This window comes from Parambassis ranga, chromosome 15 (genome assembly GCF_900634625.1).
Source record: "Parambassis ranga chromosome 15, fParRan2.1, whole genome shotgun sequence".
NCBI classification, from domain to species: Eukaryota; Metazoa; Chordata; class Actinopteri; family Ambassidae; genus Parambassis; species Parambassis ranga.
Genome location: NC_041035.1, coordinates 4,895,249 through 4,915,088, shown reverse-complemented (window position 1 = coordinate 4,915,088; position 19,840 = coordinate 4,895,249). Strand labels below are relative to the sequence as shown.

General features: G+C 40.6%; 2 protein-coding genes across 6 annotated transcripts in view; one reads left to right on the top strand and one right to left on the bottom strand.

Moving 5' to 3' along the window:
• The window catches only part of atrnl1a (attractin-like 1a), a 180,322-nt gene extending 172,678 nt beyond the window's left edge, over window positions 1–7,644 (top strand). For all 5 annotated transcript variants that reach the window (XM_028423948.1, XM_028423947.1, XM_028423945.1 and 2 more), the window contains one exon: window positions 6,946–7,644. In XM_028423948.1, the coding sequence (XP_028279749.1) occupies window positions 6,946–7,067 (122 nt within the window). In that variant the 3' untranslated portion in view covers window positions 7,068–7,644. The remainder of the gene's footprint in view (window positions 1–6,945) is intronic.
• An 8,706-nt stretch (window positions 7,645–16,350) lies between these two features.
• The window catches only part of gfra1a (gdnf family receptor alpha 1a), a 72,397-nt gene continuing 68,907 nt past the window's right edge, over window positions 16,351–19,840 (bottom strand). The window contains exon 10 of the mRNA XM_028424140.1: window positions 16,351–19,053. Coding sequence (XP_028279941.1) covers window positions 18,898–19,053 — 156 coding nt within the window. The 3' untranslated portion in view covers window positions 16,351–18,897. The remainder of the gene's footprint in view (window positions 19,054–19,840) is intronic.

The following is a 19,840-nucleotide window of genomic DNA, read 5'->3' as shown; positions in this document are numbered from 1 at the left end:
CCATTAGCAAAGCTCTGAATGAGAACCTGTGTGTGTGTACGACCAGCAGAAGTCCAGGAGACCTCTGATTTGTTGTTTGGCCCTTGCTCCAGTCTGATGTACACACTACCATGGAAAATATTAAGAACAGAAGACTTATTTTCAGTTCTCAAACAGGAATCCTGGAAATAATATTTAGCGGAGGCGATTTGCTGCTGTCCAACAACTGCCTGACAACTGGTATTAGCCAAATTGCAGTGGACAACTAACACATGGTGCGTGCCCTCCAAGAGCCACTCTCTCAGGAGAGGGACAGAGCGTCCACTGAGTGACTGTTTGACTGATTCAGAGTCACAGTGGCCTGACATGATGGACAGAACAAGAGAAAAGGACTGACAGGGGGAGGAATGAGATGGAAAAAAAGATCTTATTTTAGGCTCCATTCACCTCTCTTTCCATTTCTGAGTTCTCATGTCAACTTAACCCCTTCATTCCGCTGCAACTACAGTTCCCTTTTTTTATTGTTTTGTATAAAATGGGACTCAATCAGCAGTATTAATGGATTTTGCAGGATGCAGACGTTCTCCATTCAGAGCAGCAGAGTTAGAGAGAAAAAGAAACTGTGGGCTACATTTCTGCTCTCGGGCTGGTTATTGGGTCAATAGAGACAGAGGCATATTCACAGGCTGCTTTTCCTTCGCTAATCTGCCTATTCAGCACCAGAGATAGACCGGGAGAGGGAGAGGGGGAGAGGGGGGGAGAAATACAGGTACTGTAAGATGTCTTTGTGAGCAAAAATAGAAAAAAGCAACGTGAGAGAAAAGAATGAGAGGTTTGATAAGAGAATTGGAGAGTGGGGGAAAAAGTTGAAGATGCATCATGGGATACAAGAGAGCTAAGTGATTGTTAAATGAGCGCTGTGGGTGGCGTGGCGACAGCCCCCCCCACTCTCAACCACAAAACCAGATTTGCACATCGCTGCAGAAGCGATAAGTCGTCGTTGTTACGGTTTGATAAATCCACCGCAAATGAAAACATAATCCTTTTCCAGCATCCATTTTAAACATGATCTTCCCTTTTCTGTTAAGAGTCTTCATGAAATAGTTTTATTTACATTTTTATTTTTGCAAAACTTTATTATTTACACATTGTATGAATTCCTCCTGCCTAAATACAAAGGCTTGTGTATTTTTTTTGGGAGGTATGAGAGTCTAAGTTCTCTCTGCCCTCCTCTTTTTTTCCTGACAAAGCATTTGGAGCCTTTTGCTGTATCATTCTCACTTTGGCTCTCTTCCTAAGAGAGAGTCTGAAGGCAACTTTATTATCCCAGGACAGGGAATTGATTTTACCCATTTAAGACGTTAAAAAGCAGAAAAGATAGCACTATGAAAAAAAATCTAATGGGATAGAACACTTGGATTAATTAATTAAACCTCCTCTGGCTTCGCTTTGTTCTAGTTTAATCGTGCAGAGAATAGTGAAAGCCTTTATATCTATCTGCTGTTGTATAAATCGCTCAGCTGATCAGTAAGGGAGGGCAGAATGCGTCTTAGAGAGGAACCTGTGTATAGTGGCGCAAACTTTGTTGGTTTTTTTTGTTTCTTGTGAGTTTGGCAAAAACATAGCTGGGGTAAAGTTCGAAAATTAGTTGCCTGTCCCAAATGAGTGCAACTTTTAACCACAGAGTGCAGACAAATATGGACTGATCTTTTGCGTTTACCCACAGGACTCATGAAAAGTGTTTTTTAAAACCCTCCTAAAACAAATCTGTCGCCGGCGACAGAAATGGACATGCTCTGTTCAAACTACCGTAGCTCTGGTTATGTTCGCACTATTGAAAAAATGAAACAGACTCTGAAAGCTGAGAAAAGGCTCTTTCGATCGCTATTACATTCATTACGGTAATGACCAAATTGTGTGTGTACCAGGGGCGGGAGTTTTGTGGAGCGTAGGAGAGTTGGTGTGAAATAGTTTTAATAATTTTTGTTAATCTCTTGTTGTCTTGTTGCTGAACATTTATAGTTGTTTATAAAGAGAAATTTGATGAAAATTCAAATCTGTTATTTTACTTTTCTTGTTATTACACACTGTTCCAAGCATTCATAACAGAATAGCAAATATGTGCCAGCTTTTGAAAAATCATATTTCTGTCAAGAAAAACAGGTAAAATATATATTTTTGTTTTTTACATTTTCTGACAGAATCATTAAAAAAAAGAAGGCGAACCGTTATACTTATAGTAGTGAAAGGGTTAAAGATCAGATCATTCTTACCCATACCTTTTGTGAAGGTGTAAATATGTTTATTCCTGCTGTAAAGCTGGACATTTTAACATAGGAGATTTAATTAGGACAGCCTTAAGCGCCCATTCGTTAGAAGCAATTACTGTTGCAATCATAATTGTAGTGCGACTACTCTGATATTGTAGTGAACAAGATCTCTCTGTGTTTTTGAGGCCATAGAGTTGGTGGAAATGATATTTGAGATTAAACCCATATGAACCTCATATAACTGGCCGGTTATTGACATTTCCTAGAATGAAGTTTTTATAAGCACATTCTCCTACACACTTTTCAGACTGTGTCCACTGGCCTGAAAGCATCTCTGTGGCTGCATTGTCCTTTTCCTCCTCTCTGTTCTGACCTCTTCACACCCTCCTCCCTCTGGGTGTCTGACTGGATATCTGCTTGACAGGAATCGCAGGCCACGGCTCGGAAACTCAGCTCCATTGACCCGGAATAGATCTCCGATACTTTGATCCTCTCTGTCTTTGAAACTATCCACCCCACTGGGATGGACTGCTGTCATCCCCACTCCTTTATCTGTCTGCTTGTTGACTTTTAGTCTGATACTCAGTGGCATTTAGACGATGGCTGGATAACATTACATTGCTGTCCTTTTGTTTTTTTGTTGTTTTTTTTTCTTACAAAATGCAATACCTACCATTAAAAAAAGGACAAAAGCTGCTATTAAAATGATTGGCAGGACTATTTTAAAGATGTATAAAGATCAAGAATGACAAGTGAAGGTCCTACTGACTTTAGAGGTGCATTAAAAAACAGAAAAGACAAGCCGAGGCAAGGTCAGGACCCTTATGAGCATCACAGCAGTCTACCGCCACACAAACCACTTTCTTTGACTTCTAGGAATACATTTGTTGTCCTCCTTTAAATATGAATAGACCTTTAAATATGGATTCCAGGAAACATTTTACAACCTGCATTCTTTAAACAAGCAATGACAAATGCTGTGTACTATTATTGAAAGGCACCCTAGTTAGTCAAGCTCAAACCTGGATCTTACACACACACACACATCAAAGCAGTTGTGTGGTATGTTTACTGCTCTTTCAAAACCTGAATTTGGTACCTCATATACCATTAAAATTTGAATATCAATGCGTTGTTGTTGTGGCCTGACTTTGATTTCTCTTGGAACAGACGCTGCTGTGCTCTCTTTTTGCGCCCTTCACTCAGGGCCATCGCATACTCAGAACTCGGGTTTTCATGTTAGCAGGCGGGCGTGGCTGTGAGCTTTGCCACCAGGTTAGCAAGCGTGCTCCTCCTGTTGCAGATGTTTTCCAGCTGTAGTCCTAGTTTTCCATGTCGAACCTAAGACAATGATTTTTGTTGGGGAATTTCGTCTCCTGCTAATGACCCCATTAGTCTATCAGGACCCTGTGTGTATGTGTGTGTGTGTGTGTGTGTGGGGGGGGGGGGTTAATGATGCGTCAACTAACCTGACAAAACAATCACATTAACATGCCTGGTTGCCATGGCAGCAAATGAGCACTTGCACTCACCTGCAGCATAATTTGATTACTTTTGACCAATTTAATTTTGCAAATGGAGACGCGTGTGTTCACCTGGAAAAAATCAACACAATTATGATGGTAATTTGTCAAAGGTGAAAGCTATTGTGACGGACCAATATTCAGATATCAGAAAATTAAATATCTTTACGTACTTTGGCTTTCCTGGCCTTTGTGTGCTCTTCATCAAGTGAGTTTCATGACTTGCAGATAGGACTGAGTGTAAATAATTCACATTATTTAGATTTTAGTGCTGTGATAACACACCTGTTATATTATTTACCATGCACTAATCATCATCTCTTCCCAAAATAAACTTTTAAAAGTCAGGGCTGTTACGATTTTTCGCATTTTGACCTATTTGTTTTGCAGCACTTTTTTTTTTTTTTTTTTTAGAAATTACTGATCACAAAATATCAAACTTGAAAATATTGCTGCACTAAATGTGCAAAAAAACATGGCATCTTTTCAAAAAGCTAATCTTTAAACTTTATTGAGAAAACAGGTGAAATCATAGCACACACATTTAATTTACATAAAATATAAAAACAATTCTTAACAAAAATCATTTTTAGTCAAAACAGTAACTGTAACAATTGTAGCAATAGTGGTAATAATTTGATGTTGAAGTTAGCTGATATGTTTTTAGCGTTGTAAAAGGGCCCAGGATCAAATCTTTACCTAAACCACAACAAAAGCTAGACCTCTGCCTCCTGGAAGAACTAGAACCATCTTTTTCAGCGGTTTGAGCTGCAGTAGCTCGTCTATGGGAAAACACAGGCAGCTGGCCTGGGTTTTACTCCCCACATGCATCAATGAGTCTTGGCTTCCCATGACCCTGCTACTGGTTCACTGCCTTTTCCTTCCTTGGACTACTTTTGATGGTACTGACCACAGTCAGACCCAGCTGTCCCAATTTGACTTAGATATTTCTGCATTGACATGTTTCCTAATTAATAGCCAATGCCGTTGTTGTACTGTCGTTATAAACAGTGTTATTGACTTCACCTGTCAGTGCTCAGAATTTTCTGGCTGCTCAGCATGCGTTTTATTTTGGAATTAGGGGTGGGCGATATGGCAAAAATGTTATATCATGATTCTTTAATGGTAAAATCACGATCACGATTTGATCATGATTTGCTTTTACATTGACGCTAATTTGAATGTTTCAGTGTAAATGACTTAAGGTAGCCTACTCTGTCACTTCTCAAAATGTATCAGTAGATTTTAAAGGCACTCAGTATTAGTTTTCAATAAACATGAAAATTTAAATAATACAGAACAAAACAAGTTTTATTTTAAATTGGTTAAAAGAAGACTAATTTAATTCTGTAAAGTATTACTCAACAGTCATTTAAACAGGCTGAAGTGTGCCTATTGAGACTTAAGTAACTCTTAAAGTTCAATGTGATTTAGAACAAACTTTAGATCAAACTTTAATGGGAATCATATCTAAGGGAAAACGGAGCTGCTGCTGTCACTGTGTGCCTGCGTTATCATTGTTTTGGTGACGTCATTAGCTGTTGCCTCTGTCTGCAGCTGATGTACACACACACACAGGTGTAGAAGAGCTGCTGACGGCAGAAACATCAGTGAACCTGAATATAACGAGCTGGTAATGTTCAGAGAGGTGGGCGCGTACGTGCTCGTAGCATGATACATACACGCAGTCCTTCCACTGCAGCGCACGTCACTCTCGCGCGCACACACACACAGGCTTAGAAGATGCTTTGCTGCTGCCGGCAGAAACACCAAACTTAAACGTGGAGTTTGTTTTAAGGACCAATTCCTTCGTTCTCTTTTCGTTTTCAGCACTCCCTCAATCATTAGCATTTTCTGTGAGATTCACAAATGTCAATTATGACATATGCAAAAAGGCTAACAGTAAATTTATGCTGCAGGTACTTTCTGACAGTGTTTTTTAAAACCAGAAGAATTTGGTTTCATTCTCTCTTTTAACTACTCTTTATTATAATGTCTTAAATGGGCTACTACTTAATTTCCAAGGTCAAACCGTTGCTGTCCTCCACAACACAACCTCATTGAGGTGTGTGTTGTCCAAAAACATACACAGGACTTGCAGCAAGCACTAATGGTGTTTAAACTATGCCACAAATGATCAGAGAGAGCAACAAAAACAGCCAAATGTAGTGCCAATGGTAGCCAAAACAAAACAATGAGACAATGAGAGAGTAATGAAGCACATTCCACCAGACCAGGTGCTGCCAGCCAGTCACCTTCCCTGCATCTTTATGGACAAACAGAACTCTGCAAAATGTGTGTGTGTGTGCACAGGTGCATGGACACACACTGAGCGGCTGTGTAATCTACTTTCCCCTTTCCACCCACTAGAAAAAAAAAAATTCCAAGAATCACTTGAGTGTGAAATGCTGCAAACATCCTGCATCCAAATCATATCAAGAGCAGAGCAGATTCCCTCCGCTGTTTGCCTGTTTTGTTTATTTGGCTCCTGCACACCGGCAGATTGAGCTCACGTCGTAATGACCATGCATTGTCAGGCCCACGGTTGTCGAGAGGGAAAGACGGGACTAGCTGCACTCACAGGAGCTGCCACGACTCTAAATCCACATTAACAACAGTACAACTGCCAAGGTAACACAATGCTCTGAGGCATCTGAAGCCTTGGTGCATCCGGCCCGCGCTCTGTAAAGCCCTGCTGTGGGAAGCCAGTCGAACATCAGATGTAGAAGTTGTTTTCAGAGAGGAATGACATTCTGCTGGACGGTGAGACGCTGAGAAAGGAAAGAGAAAGAGTGGTGGAGGATATGCTTGAATAACAGCGGTGTTGTCTCCTACTGAAAGCGGACAATACGGGCCCGGAGACGTGTTGATATAACATTTTTCTGCTTGTAGGATGAAACATCTTCACCAGTATGTGTGTGTTTTGGGTATTTGTTTTACGTAAACGATATGTTTTCACCGACTTGTTCTCTAGCCTTCAATAACAGATTGATCCTAACATTTTGTATGCAGTGAGCTTAAATGATGATGAGAATCCAAACAGACAAAATGTCGTTTCTTCGACAGTTCTGATTGGATTATATTATTTAAAGTAAACAGCAGGTTACTGTCCATGTTCTTCTGTAACTGACACTATTTTTTTCTGTCTTTTCTGTCTCTCTCCGGCACTCCAGGCATTGCCATAGCCAGCGCTCTGGTAGACACATCGCAGCAGCGAGTGATGGACTTCAAAGAGAGAGGTCTGGGTCTGAAGCACCGCAAACACACCGTGCACCATCAAGGGACCTGTGTATGAACCGTGTGCCCTCAATGAGGAGAAAACACATCCACTGTGCCCCCGAGGGGTTTCACTGGAGATGTCCTTATTGACTTTAGACACAGGGAAACTTTGTAAACAAAAGGCAAAGCCTGTAAAAATTGAGTTTGGGTGATCCTTGATCTTAAAGTGGCTCGGAAGGAGGACAGATATAGATGGAAGAGGCAACATGGTACTCCTGGATCACAGAGAAACACTTCTACAATGTCCCCCTGTGTGTAAATGTTCATTCTGATGAGACGTGAATACTTTTTTTGTTTGTTTTTTTAAGTGGAAAACTAATTGCAAATCTACGAATGTTCTTCCACCAAAGCATTGGTCAGACATTCAGTATGAGAAGCTGGCAGACGTTTCCATTTTCCTGCCACGTGGTTCCGGGGCATTACGTGTCAGTCTGTCACATCGTCTGCCATATTGACAGAAAAATAAACTGTTTTTTCACCAATAAACTAAATAGCTTTGAGCTCTGGTGAAATATATCGAGCTGAAATGACGTCCTCCTGGTTTACTGGGACTCAGGAGCAACGCTGGGGGGGAAAAAAAAACCAAAAAAACAACAAAAATCAGAACAAAAAAACATGGACGTAACTAAATCACCCCGAGAGAAGCGTCATTGGTACAGTCTACTGTTGTTGCAACTGCATTTTGTTATTCAGCTCTTTGGATGTAACCGTCGAAATGTGTCTTTTATGAAATTCTGTACATGTGATTTGTTTCTTCCTGCACCAACATTTGAAGTTTTTGATATCTGCTCAGGTCCTCTGTGATGGAAAAGGTCCATTATCTGTAGCTGCGGGCCTTCTGTACATCTGTATATGCACTACAAGTGAAATGCTTTACCAGTACATTAGGAGCCTCTGTGGGATTATATTATGCAACTAATCATCCAAACATAATGTTTATTCTGGGCTACTACACTACTGATGGTATTCGAAAGGCCTATTCATTCTCATCTATTACTGTGAAGCTACAGTACACATCTTTCCATTTCATGCCTGTTTATTTGAAATATATCTTAATATTTATTAATTATGCAAATACAAATGCACTAAGGTTTTTTTTAGTATGACTTAAAAAGTGATTTTCTAGAACAAGTATGTGCAGTATTCCCTTTTGAGTCTTCATCCATTTTTAAATGTTTTAAGCCTATCAGTATGTTTTACATGCAGTCCTTACAAATTGTGTTTAACCTTCTTTTAATGTTGTAAAGTCACTTTCATCAAATGCACATGTATCGTCAACAAATGGAGCCGGACTGTTTAGTTCAGCCATTTTTTTGTTTTCTTCATGTAATTTTGCAAAAAGTTTGATGCTGAGACTCGGAATAACAAAGGGCAGCTCACCACTCTGATTTGTCAGTAGGACCATAAAATCTGTACAATTAAAACATTATAATGCCTCTTCATACGGTAACTGGATCTGATATACTGTCTCTGTGTGTATGTTCTTACCTCTGGTGTTGTGGAACTGCATTGATTGGTGTTCTCAGGATGTCAATAGGGTCAAATGATAAGCTCAGCCCAACACTATAGACTCTGCTATCCTACACTGCTTCTAAAATTACACATTGACAAGAAAAAAGGAGTGGAGTTAATGTTCAGGAATCGCAAATCACCCATGTTAACAGTGACACCTACGGCTGTTACATGAACTCCTGTCAGCATCCTGTTATCTAGTTACTGCTATGATGAAGCTCTGTGTTTGGTCATAATAGTCATTTATTGGAAGTTGGCCAAACTAAATGGCATCACTAGCAAAAATACAGAGTGGATAAAATAAATAATTCAAACCCAGTGGGATGGTGATAACAGTTGTGACTGAGCAAGTTAAGCTGATGCTACAACATGTCAACCTAGCGCTGTTTCTTAAAATTAGCTTTACCCCTTGGAGACGACTTGGCATAATGCAGTCAGATAGAATTTGGCTAAACTAAGCAAGCTAGCTAAACATGGCCCTCCCTGATATAATGCAATGCTCAGTATGATTTTAATATCCATTCAGCATCACAGAGTGTGATAATACACACAGAGAGAAGAGTTAGAGCTGCTGCTGCTAACTTTGGAAATGAGTTATTCAGTGAAGGATGGATTGTAGACGTGATCTGAACATCAGCATAAGTTGGTAAGGTGTGACTGTAACTAGAGGAACCCGGCAGCATACCTTCCTCCTGGAGGATTCATACTGTCTGTCATACATCCCGTGTTGTGTGTCTGTTAAATTACAGCCAATTACATTAGGTAGATTAACCTTGCCTTTGAATCTCCTAAGACAAAAGGCTTTTTTTCCCCTTGTGTGGCTGCAGCTTTGCTACTTAAAAGTCTGTCTGAACATTACATGAGGTCAGAGTGGCTGCTGTCACCACCATTAGTAACCAAGAGGAGATAAGTGCTCCTTAACGCTCCCAGCTCACTGTATTTTTTTAACTTAAGATAAAAGACTGTATTTAGCATTTAGTGGACCTGAAATCTCTACTCTGCTCAATACTTGTGCGTCAAATGGCAGCAGGAAGTGGTGCACTCTCCCTTTTATCCTGATCTAAGATGTTTTTGAACCAGATCTGAGGATGAAAGTGGGTCTGTGTTTTTAGAGGAAAGTCAATGAAAGAAGCTGAACACACAAAACTAATATATTTAAAGTGGATCCCACCTCATTGAATTAATGACTGCTAGTGTGTCCTATGGGAATGTGTTGGTGAACTCTTAGCAGCCTTTTCATCTGCCATTGGGTAGAAAATTGACACAAAGAGCCATAAATGGATATGATTTGAGGTGTGTGTTTACATGTGAAGATAACAAGCTGTGTAGTAGCAGTACTTATGTTTGTGTACCTTTGAGAACTTTCTATATTTTAACATAAATATGACCAAAAACATCAGCTGATTTTTACACAGAACCTGGAAGCAGACAAAGATCAGACAGATGTCTTTTCTACTATAATGGCAGATGCATCCAAATGCATCCAAATGCTTCACAGAAAGGACGAGGCTCTTCTCCTGTTTCCTCCAAACATACTGTATCTCATATAATTACACCATTATTCCTAATATAATTGCTGACTCATGACTGTGTGACCAGCTACAACACTAACCACATCGTCAAGTTGACATGTCCAGATGACTCGGCTGTAGTTTGCCTCATCATCCACAAAGATGCAACAACCTCTTCCTCAATGTGGGGAAGACCAAAGAGCAGCACCCCCCCCCCCCCCGACCATCAGCAGTGCTGCAGTGGAGAGGATGAGGATGAGTAACACCAAGTTCCTGCGGGGTGCTGTCCCACCTCCCATCATGTGCTCCTTCTACCAGGACCATCATTGAGAGCGGCATCACTGGCTGCATCACTGGCTGCATCACTGGTTGCATCACTGTGCGGTACGGAGGCTGCGTTGCCTCCTGCTGAAACGCTCTGCAACGCATACTGAACGCAGCCAGCAAGATCATCGGTGCGGTGCCCCTCTCCCTCTCCCACTCGGACATTTTCCACACCCGCCTCACCCGAAGAGCCATCAGCATTGTTGAGAATAACTCCCACCCCTCAGACCCCCACTTCAGCCTCCTGCCTTCAGGGAGAAGGTTCCAAAGCCTTCGGGCTCGCTCCACAAGACTGTCAAACGGCCACCAGGCTGTCAGGATGCTAAACTCAATCCACTACCACCCCCTCCCTCTGTCCCCTTGACACCAGACTTCAAAACAACCTTGTACAAATGACTCCTGCTGCTGCAAAACTTTGCACAAGAAAGGCACAAAACAGACAATCTGGAAACTGGAAAAAAATTTTTTAATCCGTCTTTGCATAAATTACGAGAATTGCAAAATTTCAAAATTTAAAGTGAATTTGGTATTGCTGTTGGCTCAAAAATAGTTAATAACTGTGTATCTATTTGATGAATTGAAAACTTTTTTCTGTGCAACATTCATATTAAAGCATCTCACTGTTCCAAGCAAATCTCTTGCTGCAGAACCACAGCTACAAAGCTTAATTATTAAATATCAAGTACAAATTTCTATTCCATTGTGTATAAACAAAAACATAACTGTAATTTATTCTCCAGACATTTTACTGTTTTTTTTTTCCCCCCAAGATCAGCAGCTCTGCGGGAATGTAAAGTTTTTCATCTACTAACTTAACTTTTCTTTTTTGTATGTTCACACAGATAAAAGCTAAAACGAGCGAGTGAGCGATCTGAGACATAAGTACAACGTTTAGCCTGGAATGAGTTCTCATTTAAATTAGGCAAATCAATCTAACCTTTGCCAAGTCTGATTTTGTCCTCAAACACACTCACGCACACACTATCATGAGCTTTAAATTTCAGTTTAAATTAGGGTCCTAATGTCCGTTTTATCTCATGTTCAGTAATAAAACTGATCGCCTCTTATGGTGAAAACTCATCTTTGTCTTTCCATCTCTCTGCTGCCCTCCTCACTGCCTCACAGTCAAAGTCTTCCCCCCAGCCCCCCAACCCACCCTGACTGTTGAGGACTCAGGGTCAGCTGAGCAATGTCCTTGTGATTGATGCCCCATCCAGACCTCAATCTTTATGCCATTACGGGCCAATTGCGGCGGGTAATTTGGGGCACAGTCTGAGGACAAGTGACCGAGCCGACGTTGGGCTGACACAGGATTACAAAGCACACCGCTGTCCTCCGACTCCCCAACACACCCAAACCCAAACCACCAACCAGTCAGCCGGCCTCAGTGATGACTGTGAAGAATGTTGCTAATGTCAGCGCCGTCCTCTACTCTGTCCCAGCATGCAATGCTCCGTCATAAGTGGCCTTCTGCGCAAACAAAGAAAGCCACTATTTTTTTCCTCCCCTTCGGCACACAAAGACTTGAGGGATGAAAGGGAAGGAGTGAAGCTACTGGTGCACTACATCAGCTGGGTTATGTGAGTAGTAACCGCAGGGACATCATGCAGAGGGGTCAGCGGTAAGGTCGAGGTGACCGGCTTCCTGCTTTGTCAGAAACATTTTTCTATCCAGGAGGAAACATTTGAACCACAGTGTAATCTTTCTTTACTCCTATTTATTTATTGTCTGTGATGAAATTCTCTGATTAAACTTGACTTTAGAACCTTGAACAATGATTTGTAGGGTTAAAAATAATCCATATTTTATTTTTATCCTGCCAGGGTCAGAACCTGATAGTTCCTGCAGTACGTTCTTTTCCATCCATCTTTGAACATGATATCATTGTCTGTTTGTCAGAAAAAAAAGTCCAGCCATTACAGCTGCCTCATTAAAGAATGATTGTAAGGAAGCACAGATGATTAGGACAAACACATCTATTAGTATTCACAAACTATTTGTCACAGTGACACGAATCAGCCACACAGGAGTTTGGTGCCTTGCACCGCAATCCCCTTGTGATGCTTTAATAGATGTTAATTCATGTTAGTGTCAGGAGACCCAGGCTGTGTTTATGACCTCCTCTCATAAACTCACCATTAATGAAGAGAGCTGTAGTATCGATAAAAACAAATATCTTGAGGCTTGTTAATGACCCGTCTGTATCACCTGTCCGACGATCCTTCTGGATTCCAGGTGTTCATTGCATCAGTAAACAGCAGAATATTCTGCACTTCTTGTTCCAATTAGAAAATCAACATGCTGTACTTTTGCAGGAGTGTATACTGACATCCAAGCAGGCCAGACAAATACATGCTGGAGGAAAACCTTCAACACAAGGGTAAATGTGATAACAGGGAAAACCTGTACAAAAACAGGACTTGACATCTATAACGCAGCAGCTAGCATTAGCTAGCTACAGATTCATGCACTGTGCAACCAAGCACACATGATACAAAAACAGGAATATCACAGAAACTCACAATGCACACAACCAGTCCAACAAAAGGTAAAAAGACAAATACTTCAGCTTCTTATTAAAATGGAAATCTACATCCATAATTTATATGGTGGGTTCTGTAGGTTCGCAGTTCCTAAAATCAGCTTTTGAAATACACCTTTGTATCCATATAAGAATTATTAAGCCTTCGCTAGAATACACTGTAATTAATGTGACCACAGGAACCACTGGAGGGAAAAACTGCAGAAAAATACGACACTGAGAAGTCAATTACCTTCTAAAAAGCTCCTTGTTCATTTCAAGAATGATGTAATTTGCAGCTATATCTAACTGCCATTCCTTCTTATTGCACAGTCAGTTCATTATTCGGGATACCTGCCTGCACTCAACAGCTTTCATCACACAGCGCAGACATACAGGAATGTTGTACCGCAGCAGGGGGGGTAAAAAAAAAAGCACTTTAATGACTCTTAATAGGCTCAATCTCTGCATGTGAAATGCCGGCTGCTATCAAAAATCCAATTCCCCTTATTCACCGGACGTATTGTATGATAGCTGTCTTTACAGTCCTGTTTTGAAACTGTGGGGGTTTAAATTCCTGGGCTCCGTAATGTATTTGTGTGACACCACTAGCTTTATTTTACACTGTGGGTGGAGGAAGAGCCCTCTGAGCCGTTTGAAGCTCTTAATGCTGGATGAAAAGGAACATTTCAGTGCACATTTTAAGTGAACAAAGGTAATATGTGGCTGGATGGCTGACAGATTTAGACTGATGTATCGTCAGGCTCTCACCTCAGTCTGTTCCTACACAATTAACAGATAAAGTGGACAAAAAAACAGCAAGTTTGTTCCAGAAATTCTTTGCAGTAAATGTTACACTGAATGGTTAAAAGTTGACAGAAGTTGTTCAATTTTAGTTTCATTATTTTTTTTCTTTTTACTTTTGCATTAAAAAAAAAAAAAAACTTTTACAGACGTGACCTAGTGACCCTGCACAATACGAGACTGTATATGACTGCCAGGACAAACTAAAGGGACATCACTTCACGCCATAGTAAAGCCATATTTAACCTGGTCCTTGAATGCATCACATATGGATTGGGGTAAGCATCATAATTCATCAAACACCCTTTACTCTATATTCCTCTAAAGTGATAAAGTATCGTCCATTATCTGAACCCGCTTCATCCTGCAGTGCAGGGTCACAGGGGGTGGAGCCTATCCCAGCTATCTATGGGTGAAAGGCGGGGTACCCCCTTGACAGGTCACCAGTCCATCACAGGGCAACATACAGACAAACAACCATTCACGCTCATACGGTCATATAGAGTTAAGGAATGATGTAGACATAGTTCGTCCTGTGCCTGCTATAAATATCAGAGCACGGTGGCTGAACTAGCTGTACTGATGGAGCAACAAGTATATGGACACATGTCCTCCTCATTCAAGCATAAACAATTAAAAAAAAGTACCCACAATGCCCGGTGACTCAGGTAATGCCCGATGTGGCATTTCTGTCCACTTCTCCTACTAACTTCATTCTTACAACATGTGGTTCCGCTGCAGTTCAGCTAATGGACACGTTGGATAATGGAGAATGGCGAGCAGAAAGAATATTCAAATGTCAGACTCATTTTGTGATGACGCACATGTCAGACAATTTTTCCATCAGTGCTCACCATTAATGTTTTATTCATCGCGCCGCAAATGGGTCCGCACACAGTTATCAACAGAAGACTTCCTAATGGGAGCTGGCTGTCCAACGTTTGTCTTGTTAAGGCATCATTTGTCCAGAACTGCTGGAAATCTTCCATTAATAATAAGAAAGCCAACTCTGAGTCCACACTAAAGAAAACACACTAACAGCTTCACATTCACTGCTCTTTCTGTCTCTCTTTCAGACATCAAAGCAAAGAAGGGACACATATGGAATTATTTAGTCAACAACATGTGTCAAACAAACCATAAGATCACTTATGTTGTGCAGAGGTGTGGTTGGGACAGTCCTCTACAATAAACAGCCCTATTCAGCTACTGCACTCAGTAGAACTGCTCAACAAAGACAGAAGACAGTCCATCATTGTTTTAAGACATAAAGGCAACGCAGACATTTATAAAATAAATCCCACACAAGACAAATAATTACAAGACTGTCCTTGCTAAGAGCTACAAGCCCATTGAAGCAAAGGAAGTGCAACCAAACAATGGCATTGTTCACATTAATTTACAGATAAGTGTACAAAGTGCGCCACCTGCGCCATGACAGAGCCAATCAATCACCATGACAGGTGTAACACTGACCGAGGTACATGCGCTTTTCTGTTATTGTGAGCTGAATGGCTAAAAAAGGAGTAAACTTCATTGAGGGCAGAACAACAGTCAGATCAGATACCCCTTCATGATAGGCTAACAGCAAAACTACAGCAACACATGTGGCTTCGTACAATTTAAAGTACACCGGCGGGAGCAACAAGTGTCTGTAAAGGTGCACAAACAAATGGACAACACGTAGCAGTGTGTTGCAACATTTAGAAAGAAATAAAACGTCATTATTCATGCTTTAAAAACACATTTGTTCACTCACCTGGTGATAAACGGCTCCACAGAATCCCGTTATTCCATTGTAGCTCCTTTCAACACAGTCCGGGTGGAAAACTCCACCATTTTTAGTTCCACCTTTCAAGTCACCTGTTGGTGTTTTTCCGTCTTACTCATCGACATTTATCAGCAGTTTATGAACACATGTGTGTGTTAAGCGCCACCTAGTGGTGCGGAGTGTAACTGTTTAGAACAAAACCAGGCACCCAGGGGCACATTGATCTGAAAGTCTGAAAGTCTGAATTTTCATTTTTGGATGTATTTTAAAACCGTAGTTGTTTTTTTTTTGTGTTTTTTTTTTTAATTGTATTTTTTTTTTATTAATTTTAACAGCCTCCATGTCACTCTGTCTTGATATGTTATTATAATGTACCCTAACCTAAGCATTTTCTTAAAAAAAAAAAAAAAAAAACGAATGTACTTTCAAAATAAGATGCAATTCCTTTTCAAAATAAGATATAATTAGCTTTCAAAGACTATGAGCGTGGGCTTAAGCCTTAGCGAGAGCCAAGAAGGTGAAATGCGGCTGACGCACCTGTCGCCTGACGCGACCCCTCCTCCTCTGAAGTTAGAAAGTTGAGTGAAACCTCAGACGACTTCTTGTTTCTTCTGGTTTTGGTAACCTGAGGGTCAGTCGCATTAGCTCGCTCCATCTTATCGGCCTCTCAGCATCACCTCGGATGACCTCATTCTCCTTAATCCTCACAGCACCTGCCCCGCTCTCTCTCTGCTCTCTGCCAGGTATGTCTGCTGCTCGCTTTTTCACCTTTCTCTTTTGTAAAATAAATAAATTTAAAAAAATTAAAATAAAAAATAAAACCATGTCCAAACAGTCTGGGTGATTTAACAGTTTTTAATTATAACTTTTTGTACAATAGATTTTACATTTTCACAAGCTAAGAAGTGTAATGATGCCAGATAGTGGAGGAAGTATGCATCTCCAAAAGAGCCATATTTTTTTATTTTTATTTTTTTTGGAACAACAGATGGGACGGCGATGAATAGCAAACATATTTCTCATCTTTATTTGGGTCCAAAAGTGGGATCCTTACACGAGCAAGAAGCGATCCCAGTTTTGTTTCCTGAAGAAGCTGAACCACATCCTACCGAAGGGGCTCGGTCAGTTCTCCAAATACAAAATGTTCAGTTTTTGTTGTTTGTTCAGCAACTTAAAACATTTCTCTTGACCTTAATACACATTCAATCTGTGGGAACTTTCCAACCACTAATCGGATGCATGGTATATATAATATATTTGTCTTTAAACACTGATTTATTTCCGTCGTCAAACACCATGCAGTGACTTTTATTTGTTGCTCAACTTTTCCCATTATCATCGCCGTCGTCATTTTAGCTGCGAAACTAAAATTATTTCTGCACCGAACAGTCGTAAAAAAATCTGCTGCGGGTCCATCTCATTCACTTCAACTCATTAATACACAAAACAATAGTAAAAGATAGAAAAATAAGTATGTATCTTAGGCAAAAAAAAAAAAACTATATTTAAGCAATGTCTTAAATGGGGCTATGGTACAAAACAATATGCTCAGGAAATACAGTCGTTTTTTTTAACTACAGCAGAAGAGTTACATTGATATCCTCTTTCTCAGATGCAATAATATTCCGTAGTCATGTACATACTATAGGAGAAATATACATTTATGTTGTTATAAAAAAAACAATATTCTGAATTATTCAATGTACTCTATGTTGTATCTGATGTCAAAATAGCTCACAATGCTCTGAAATAGAATATCGTCAAGACATTTATTTCGTCCAAGTTCAGCCAAGTACATACAGTGCATATACCATGTTAATGCTTGGTAAATAACATAGAAGTTCTACTATACATTAATTGTGTTTTGAAGAAGCTACATAAAAAAACCAAAAGCAGTGTTTTCACAAATTCTCCCATCAGTGTCCGGAAATGGAGAAAAAAAAATGGAACCTGCTGAAAATGCCACAGTGATGTCTGTAACCGTAAACGATCGGCAGCTGTGAAGGGAGGGGTGGGGTGGGGTGGGGTGGGTGATGCCTCCATCTGAGAAATCTTCTATAGAACAAATGCATGTATTTTAGAAGCTGTGTTGACACAATGCATCACATGTTCTGAAAAAAGGAAACACGCTGCTGACCATTTGCTATCTAACTATCATGAAGAGGGAAGCAGCTGTAAATACACACAGCATCAGTCAAGTTGTGGTGTGTGTGTGTTCAGTACATGATTTTTTTTTATATATATCAAGTTGTGGTGTGTGTGTGTTCAGTACATGATTTTTTTTTATATATATAAACTGAAGTTATCAGTTTATCCTCATCCTGAAATTCATTTGGCCTGACATTTGTGTTGCTTAGAGCAAAATGGCAATCTGATCTTTATGTAAACTCCACCCTCGGAGCATGAACGATGCTTCTTTGTTTCAAAGCACATGGTTAACTTGACGTTTTCTCACGCAGTAACACTGACAAAAACCTTCAGCAGCTTCTCTCCACTAACACAAACACTAAACATGGCCTGGACTGTTACAGACATGTACAATCACTGAAGAGTGAAGTGGATCCATCCAGAGCGGCGTCCTGCCAACGCTGAGCAACACTCCTAAAACCAGGTGTGAAGATGGGGAGCTGGAGGTCTGGTGCTGTATAGGTGCGTGCAGTTCGTCTGAGTGTGTGAAAACGTGCTGTGTGTGTGTGTATGTGTGTGTGGGGGGGACTTTGCATGTGTGCTTTTGCCAGCGGCGGTGTTGCGTTCAGTATGAGCTACAGTAAAGGGCGCAGATGTTTAAAGTTATTGGTGTTCAACCTGAAAAACAAAAAAGTAAATGTGGATCTTTCATTCGGCTCATAAAAATGTAAAATACCAGATCACGTCATTATCAAAACAAACACGAACCACAGAGGAGACTGAATAACACCTAAAAGGCTGCCCAATGATAATAAGTAGCCGTTACTGAACTGACTGTGACTTTTACGCGAAAGATCCCACCTATTAGCCTCAACACACACAAACAGACGTGGGTGAAAACGGGGTTTTTGAAAGCTCTGATGCTAATTTACACTGCGTTCCAACAGCCACCAGCTGTGGTTTATTGGAATGTAGTCCTCCTAGTATTTTTTTTTTAACTAACCCAACATGAACACACAGCCAAAACTGAGTTAACATGTATAGTAGATCACTGTTTTAGCACACAGCTGCGATGCGAAAACAATAAAACAACCAAGCTCTCCCAAAAGATTCATAAAAAAAAGTAAGAATCAAAATAGAATCCAGGAGGAAAATAAAAGTACAACAGGTATTACTGAAAAGAAAGGATATCATTTCTGGTTTTGCTTTTTTCTGTTATACAAATGTGTGTTTGTCAGTCCGTTGTGGTTTTTTTGTAGCTGTTTGAGCGGCGAGGCTACAAGACGCCCGGCGACGACAGCGCCGGCATGCTGCAGTACCACAGCCAGAGCAGCGGGGGCAGCAGCAGGGAAGTCGGGTAATCGGGCCGTCTGGAGGTGGCCGAGTTTCTCAGGATGGAGTTGGACGTACTGGGGTCGTCTATCTGAGGGTCCTGAGAGAGAAAAAGGAGCAAGTACTGAGCACCGGGATATAGTCTTATCCAGGTTACTGGGCAAGGTGTTTACATGCAAACATGCATACATGTAAACACTGTCTGATTGTGGTATTTATTTATTTTAAGTATGATTTTCAAACTTTCGGAGGGTTACATGGGACATATTCCAGTACTGTCTATGCTGTGCTCCCTGTGTTTAGTGTGTGAGCTCGGTTATGTTGTGTCCAGATTGTGGCATCAGACCGTTCCATGAATCAGCTGTGGCAGGTGTCTCTGGATCTCATCCACAGCAGATTCTGGGATCGTTTTCAAGACAGCTTGATAAATGACGATCAACATAAACAACAATAACACAGCACGCTGCCAAGCGTTTCCAGCTAAGCGTCTGTGTCACTTTGCTTAAAGTATTTAGGTCTGTTTATCTGTGTGTTATGAAACTTTTATGGTTTTTTTTTTGGTCTGGATTTTTAACCCCTCGTGGACATATGTTCCATTTATATGTTGCATTTTGATTCCATGTCTGTTGTGTCATTCTCTAATGGTGTCAATACAAATCTGTTTTGACTCTGAAACATAAGAAGAGAAACTAACACACCGCAGTGGAATCTAAAAGTGTGTGTGTGTGTGTTTGATGTGCCCCCAGCTAGTCTTTGGCTTGCTAATAAAGCTGCGAGCTAACGGCTGGGTCATCTCCCCCAGACCTGGCCCTGCCTCTATTAAATGTCAGTCCAGTGCATAACAGTGCCTTATTATTGTACAATGACATTTACAGTGAACTTTAAAA